We start from the raw sequence: 8,301 nt of genomic DNA, 5'->3' as shown, positions 1-8,301 counted from the left end.
CCCTACTTGTGGCATTCTTGTTCTATGCACATTTCTTTTTCCACCTGTCTCTTCTCATCAAATTTGTCAACCAATGATACTGTTGCAGTTGTTCTCTCCTATGGTTTCCTCTCTTCCTTAAATTATTCAGTTGTCTGTTTCAAATCTTTTGGAAGAGGCACACAACTCCATTCCTGATCAACTAAATCAACTGGTTAACTCTAAATGTCCCATAGCAGCATCTTTTCCTTCTTGCAAATGGAGATGGGAGGGAAACAAAACCTTCACAAAGACCATATCTTAACAAGAGTTATTACTTTCCTGAGGTGTGAACAGGAGGGCGGTGGAAGTCCAATGTTCTTCTATTCTCAACAGTTGTCTCATGTGGCAGTTAAAGAGCAATTGCTGCATTTCAGAAGTCAATTAAGAAATTACTATGTGTTTTGCACATCATTTAACCAGGTCTGACTTCAGAAAGCTGTCAAGCCGTTTTGCATTCATGCAAAGGTAAAATCAAGAAGCGCTACAGCCGCGTCTATATTTAAGGAAAATGTTCACTTGCCTACAATAAAGACAGTTGCATCAATATAATGACATTCATAACTGCAGACATCTAGCACTTAAAAAAAGCAGAATTAAAGTGCTGCTGAAGTTAAGCATATGTCGTATCTCCTGAATCTGACACCTCACTAAAACCCTTCTTCCAAGGGAGACAACAGAAATGCAAAAGTACCTTAGGTTTTCAAGAGAAGTAACTACACTGATTTAAATACTTTATATATATATATATAGTGCATATTTTGGTATTCATAGATTAAGATTGCTTCAGTTAAGGGAGCTAGACACCAGAGTCCACTTTTGAGTTCACTGCCATGCTGAGAAAAAAACAGCCCAAAATGTAAAGGTGAAAAAGTAACACATACAGTAGAGTTTTGATAGTTTCCTTCTAGCTGCCCAGTATGCATATACACTAACTACTCTTGATTTTAACTTGTAAAATCTGTTCTGTGCTACATATTTCAAGGCTTTAACTTTTGAAGTTAGTTGAGTAACTGTATACATATGAATAAAAAAAGCAAGATTTAGTGGTCTTTAAAGATATATTTTAATGTGCAAAATGAACCATTTACCAGTATTCTATTTTTCAATTGTGCCTGTATTTTATTAATAAATTTAGCTAAAGTTCCCTAAGTATGTTTGGTATTTTTCATTACCTCAACAATCTGAGTTTAAAAAGTGATCATACAAATCTGTAGGAGGGAGATAAACCTACTAAGGGCCACTTTAAGCACAAAGCAGGCATGTTTTCATGGATTCAGAAAGTCCCTGGGCTAAGTTAATAGTCTGGAAAAATACTGCTTGTCCTATTCTTTATTATCATACCAGATCATCATCATAGTGGACACTGTTGGAGACTGAATATTTGACTAAATGCATTTTTGATCTGATTTGTTGTTATGAATACATTTATTTTAATTACCTTAGACTAAACACCCAGGGCTATTTCACTGCAGAATTTTTAATTTAAATTTAATTAAATTTAAATTTAATTAAAACTTATTTGTTTATTAAAAAATAAGTCCTAAAGGCCTTTTTTTCTGTGTATACAGAATAAAGAAATAAATTAGGCATTGAAATGCTTAGATTTCTTAACCTTGTACAATAACCTATAAGTAATTAATTTACTTGTACCTGCAAATTCTGACATCTCATATTATTTTTACTGTCTTCGTTTATTTATGTAAACCTTTTCTGGTCTTCTGTTATTTTTCCAAATGTATTAATATATTTTCCAGAGGTAGGGAAATTCCATTTTAGTGGTCACTGTTAGTAAAGTAATTTTGAACCAAATAAATAAACCACAAATCACTTGCAAGTTAGCTATAAAACCATATACATTCAAGAGCATTTAATTGCAGGAATTAAATCAAAATGTCTCTCTCTGACATTTTTAAGTGAAGAAAAGAATTTTAACACATTTTATGCCTTTTGGCTTAAGATAACATATGTTTCTGATTTCAGGGGTGCAGTTGGGAGACACCTATAACCTGACTGACTATATAAAAATTAAGAATCATAAAATAATGAGAATAAAACAAACAGATTGACTTGGGAGGTCTCTATCCAACCTCAATCTCAAAGCAGGGTCAGCTACGAGATCCGACCAGGTTGCTCAAGATTTTCTCCAACATGGTCTTGAAAATCTCCAAGGACAGAGGCTGCACTGCTCCCCTGGCCAAGTGCAGAACTTTGCATTTGTCCTTGTTAAATTTCATAAAGTTCCTGTCTGTCCATCCTTCCAGCCTGTCTAGATCCATGAGCATGGCAGCCTTGCCCTTGAGTGCATTGACCGGTCCTCCCAGTTTGGTGTCAACTGCAAATTTCATGAGCATGTACTTTGTCACTTACTCCAGATCATTGATAAAGATATTAAATAGGATGGGTCCCAGGACAGACCCCTGTGACACTCCACTTATTTCCAGGCTTTGGGTAGAGTATGACCCATTAACCACTACCCTCTGAGCGCAACTATCCAAACAGTCTTTTAACTATCTAGTTGGCCAGCCATACAGACCATAACAACTTCAGTTGAATACATGAATATTATGGAAGACAGTGTCTAAAGTCTTGCTAAAATCTGGGTAAGTGACATCAACTGCTCTCCCTTCGTCTACAAATTCAGTCATTTTATCATAGAAAGCAATCAGGTTTGGTCAGATATGATTTACACCTTGCAAATCTACGCTGACTGTTGCCAGTCACCTTTTTCCTCCTGTATGGGCCCAGATCTGAGACTCACTCCACGATTTCCCAAGAACAAAAGTATGGCTAGCTGGCCTTTAGCTCCTCTGCTCATCCCTTTGGCTTTTTCTAAAGACACATACATGTGCCCTTCTCCCAATGTTGGGCACCTCCACCGATCTCCACAGTCTTTCAAAGTTGATACGTCTGTGACCTTGCAATGCCATCAGCAGCCTTCTTGGATGTAGCCCATCTAGTCCAATGTATGTGCATGAGCCAAGCTCTCCCAGTAATCCCTGGCTTGATATTCATCCACTGCTGGTAGTTCCCCTTCTCCTTGAACCTTGCTCAGAGCAGAGAGGCCTGAGAAACCTTGTCAGTGAAAACTCAGGCAAAGGCGGCATTGAGTACTTGAGCCTTATCAGTGTACACTGTGACTAAATTACCCATCTCATTCAGCAACAGTCCTGCATTGTCCTTGTTCAGTCTTTAACTATTAATGCAGCAGCAGAAGCTCTTCTTGTTGCCTTTAATGTTCCTTAGGAGTCTTAACTATAGTTGAGCTTTGGCTTTCCCAACATGCCCTTCACATGCCCACTTTGTAGCCTTTTCCTGCTTCTACCTCCTGTATGCTGCATTTTTGCTCCAGAACAAGTCAAGAGCTCCCTATCTGGCCCATCTGGCCAATGCTCTTGTTTTCCTGAGTTTCAGGGTGAAACAGTCTTTTATTTGAAGGAGATTTGCTCTAGGTTTTGCTCTATTTTTTGTGAGACAGAGATTTTGTTATTGTAGGTGAACATGATCTGGGAAAGCAATTTTAAGAATGGCCACTTTGCTATGAGAATTGACACAGAGATTTTAAAGCATTTTTATAGTTGAATTTTTTATATGCTAAAATGTTTACGTACCAGTTTTGTTCTATTCCAGTCTGTTTCAGATTTTGTACTAATATCATTATTAAATCAGCATTCTGGAGGAAAATGGTATTAACAGTGTTGTATCCAATATAGGATACAACTAGGGACTATATTCTCTCTTTTTGCAAGTTTGACCAAGTTGAAACAAGTTTTTATTTGTCTTGGCTGTGCTTTATTAACTGTCAGCAGCAAAATCAATTGCATGTTGCAAGAAAAAGTATCACGTGACAGAATGATATGTTAAACATTTTCTTAGAAAACACCTTTTCAAAAAGTAACAACACAAAAAATGTATTTGCTGAGTGAGATATACATGCCTTGCTCAGTCCCTAGGGCTTCAGTGAGACTGCAACTGATGTGACCTGTAGAATAGTACAACTTCAAAAGTTCTTAAAGCCTAAGCCTTGACTTAATTTACACACATATAATAACTACTACTTCGTCATGGTTAGATAGGTATAAAAATGAGCAGTGCTTCCTCCGTTGTTTATATCTTCTTATTACTGGTAATACAAAAATGTGCACACTTTCTGTGCTGTTTCAATAACACACATGAAAGTCAGCCAAATTTATCTCAGATCTGAAAAGTGGAAGAAAGTTTTGGCAGGAACACTAGCAGGAATATGATTTATATGAAACATGATCCTGAGCTCTGCAGGACTTATGGTACTGTGAAAGAGGGTAGATGTGCTATAGTACAGCAACATCTTAACCAGACTTTCAACATTAGTGGCTGCAGGCAGTATACTATGTGCCATTTCACGTGTGAACTATATGTGTAATTTTCATCTGTATCTAGTACTGAATCACTGTGAGGAAGCCAGTGATGAATGCACCATACCTAGTATAACAAAGAACTCACAGTCCCAGTTTTGATCTTTCTCATCATCTGAAGTAGACTTATCATCAACTTTTTCACCTTCAAACATAGCACTCTAACACTGAGTTCAATCAAGAGAGACATTATACCATGTAGTATGAGTTATCCCAAGAGTTATCCATTTTAACCTGTCCCATAACTAGGTGTCTTGCTGTGTCAATCGCATCAAATTCTGTTGCAACAGGTGCCTCCTTTATAGTGGTAGTGCCGGCTTTTTCTCTGCTGTGCTCCAGGTCCCTCCCTACCTTTGAAACAGAGTTCCTCACTCAGTGCTCCACTGCTGCATTCACTAAGAAGTGGGGGCAAAAATAATGGAGGAGAGGATGCTTTTACATAGTTACGAGCAATAAGCTAGAGTGAGCGAGTATAACAAGAAGAACAAAGGAAACATTTAGTAACAACTCCCCATTCATCAGTTTGGTTTCTTATTCAATGAGGGGGGTTTTGTTATTTTTTACACGCTTACTGTTCTGCATATGCATTGGGTAAATAGAATTCAGTCTGTGCCTCACTCACGTATTTAAGTCAAAGTATTTCTTTGAACATTTCATAGTTATGATTCAATATGCAAGATGCATGTGTTGCTCTGTTCACTGAACTACATCAGCTGTGGTATGACTCTAGAAGACACATAATTACTGAATTTTGCTTTTTCTAACTCCATGCAATGTGTTTTCTTTTGCTTTGTCTGTTGAAAAGCAAGTAAAATGAAGTATGAACCTACTTATACATTTCAGGCAGTGTTTTTTTAAATTTCATTTTTTACTATTGTTCTCTCATAAGGTCCCAAACACACAAAACATCTGCACTAAGACAAAGCATTTCAAACTTCAGACTTCCTCCCCTGGGAGAGGTATGAGAATACAAATCAAACGTAACCCAGCTGAGTAATTATCCTTAATTTGTTCCTGAAAAGCATTCAGATACTATAGTTATAATTATTGCATAAATGCTCTATTGTATTAACAGAGTAGTTCTAGAGAGAACAAACTGTTGGGGTTTTAATCTTTTGCATTGATACACACAGGGATAACATTCTCTCAATTTCAGATAAGTGTACCTGGAAATGAATGAAAAAAGCATCTATTATTGTGGCAAGCTTTATTTCATTTTGTTACACTACCTACTCCAGACATTGACATAGAAAATATGTAATTACATACATGCATGTTGTGCACCCGTATGTCCATGTGATTAGCGTTATTATAGGACGTGTCCCCACCCTGTCATTATTACACGTATGTCTTTTTAGTTCTTTTCCTTAGAGTACAGAAAAACATTCAGCCTTAAAAAAAACCACACTGTACAGTTTTTAGCTTTGCTCCTCCAAGATTTTGTGTATTATCAGCGGTGGCAGGAAATAAAGCTCTTGTCTCTAATAAGAATCAGTTTCTGCTACAGTGATATTCTCTGAGAACTGGACACTGATGCTGCTTCTTGATCACCTCTTTTTCAGGATGGCACATATATAAAAAATAATTGCATGTACAATAATGCCAGATTTCACATTTCTGGTTTATGCATGCCAGTTCATCCACTTCCAATGATGAAGTCTACAGTATAAATTAGATTACCTTAGAAATAAAACCTTAAATTTAAAAAATCCAAGTTAAAATAAAGTTTAAAATCTAAATACAATTAACTGCCAAAAAGGTATAATAATAAGTTACCTTCCAGTAATTTCAAAATACAGTATTTGTCCCAATTTTTACAAATGAGAAGAGTGTACTACGGATAGCTGAACCAACTTTTCAAAACTCATACAGCCAAACTATAAAGAACTCAGTGCGAAAGTTTGTATCTATAAAATAACCAAGATAGTTAATCTCTGGAAAGCCAGGGAATATGAAGGTAATGAAACTTCCTTCACTGTTAGATACACAATCTGCTGTTAATCTGAGAGATTAACAAAACATTTCTTACTGCATGCCAAGTAGATCCTGCAGTGAGCTCAGATTTTTCTAGCAGAACAACATCCTTCAAGCCAGCCTTAGCCAAGTGATAGGCTAGACTCACACCAACGCAACCACCTCCAATGATCACTGTGTCTGCTCTGTCTTTCCCCAGGGAAGGAGATGAGGTTTCTTTCCTGGGGGGAAAAAAGAATCAGACAGTTACAAAACAACAATTGCACTTCTGTTTGTCTATTTTGTTTACTGCTCCAGTCATAATATAAGTTGGTGCCTGCTTGTGAGTCTTAGAGACACCTGACTTAAAACCTAACCTGTTCAGTCTTACCTTCTTTTAAAGTAAATGCTCTCAAAGTGTCATATACATAAACAGCAGTAACACAAAAACCAAAGGAAGTTTCCTTCCTCTTACTTCCACTCATAACTTTGTATCTTTCTTATTTGTCCAATATAGCCTTATATGTAGATCCTATTTCTCAATAAGAAAATGTACCCCCAAAATGACCATGTCAAAACTTGACTTTTCAAAAGTGCTATGGTATATGCAACACAAAGAGAAAGACTTAAAAAAAATGCCTACTTAGTAAGGCTCTTTAATACATTTCTAAAGCCAATGTCAGCAGGCTGCATCCGTGTATGTGTTCATGAACAACCAAACTTAGTATTTATTTTCATGTTCTGTATATTTGGACATGTTCTACTTTGCCGAAGTCAAAACGTTACAGAAACATGTTCTCCTCAATGGCTCACACCTGCTACTACACCATGCTGCACTTTCAGAACCACTTTAAGCCAGCATAAACCAGAACTGCTGCCACAGGCAGCCCCATTCTCCTCCACCTCATCTGATCCTCCTCTCTACTGTCCCATCCACAGGCAGCCAAGCAGCAAGCCAGATCAGGAAATTTATCCCAACTAAAACCAAAAGCCCCTTTTTCGGATGTGAGACAAGGTAGGGCCTCTTAGTACAGTAGCAGCAGAGACTACTGTGAAACCACAGTTATCTCTCCCTTCAGGACAGTTAATCAATACTCAATTTTTATCTTCCTCCCTCCTTGTACATTTGTTTTTGCAACTTCTCTGGCAAAAGACTTTCTAATGTGTAACTAGTATTCCACCCATCCTCCACTCAGAGATCAACGCTGTTAGTTGCACGTACTATGAATGGACATCTTATAAAATAACACGCCAGTTTAAGTGCAAATACCGGAGGAATATGCACCATAGTCACTATGTGGCGATGAATGAAAAATAAAATAAATGGGACCACTGGACACCACAGGTTTTCTGTATTTGGTATACCACACACTTGCATGTGTGCTTTTTTGAGGTTACATATTAATTTTTGCAAGTTAAAAGTAAGCTGTTTAACAGCCAGATGTGGGACACTTAACACCAGCGCCTCTATTGAATTTTGAGGCACATGGTAATCAAGGTCAAGCGTGCAAGCCTTTCTCATGCTTCTTTTTTGCTGTGAATTAGAGATTTCCTCACCTGACTTTCAGCAATTTTCAAACCTTTTCTCCTAAACCCAGAAACCTGGAAAGAACCCGGGGGGTGCCTCCCCTGCGAACTACACGGTTCACCCAGATGTTTGTTTGTGCCAGTCAAAACAGGTCATTTTTGGCTCACCGACAGGGCCCCGCAGACAGCAGGAGGGCTCTCTCAGTACCAGCTCAGCCACCCACCCCAGCCTGGGCCTGCTCTTTGAGGCGAAAACGCAAGGCCCCGGGGTGAGGTGTCCCTCCTGCTCGCAGGGAGAGGTCTCGGCGGCCCGGTGACCCCGACCGGCACCCGGTGGAGCACCGCAGGCCGGCAGAAGGAGCCCAATTCCCCTAACCGCCTTCCCCTCACAGCCCCTCACAGCCCGCGG

The 8,301-nt window shown here is 38.4% G+C and overlaps 1 protein-coding gene across 1 annotated transcript in view; it reads right to left on the bottom strand.

The window, feature by feature from the left end:
• Positions 1 to 7,258, bottom strand: part of DMGDH (dimethylglycine dehydrogenase) — a 47,001-nt gene extending 39,743 nt beyond the window's left edge. The window contains exons 1-2 of the mRNA XM_009884295.1: positions 7,215 to 7,258; positions 6,442 to 6,607 (exon numbers count right to left, since the gene is read on the bottom strand). Coding sequence (XP_009882597.1) covers positions 6,442 to 6,607; positions 7,215 to 7,258 — 210 coding nt within the window. The remainder of the gene's footprint in view (positions 1 to 6,441; positions 6,608 to 7,214) is intronic.
• Positions 7,259 to 8,301: the final 1,043 nt, after the last annotated feature.

Source organism: Charadrius vociferus, unplaced genomic scaffold (genome assembly GCF_000708025.1).
Source record: "Charadrius vociferus isolate BGI_N301 unplaced genomic scaffold, ASM70802v2 scaffold183, whole genome shotgun sequence".
In the NCBI taxonomy this organism is placed as follows: domain Eukaryota; kingdom Metazoa; phylum Chordata; class Aves; order Charadriiformes; family Charadriidae; genus Charadrius; species Charadrius vociferus.
Note: the sequence above shows the minus strand (reverse complement) of the source record. Positions and strands in the feature narration are given on the sequence as shown.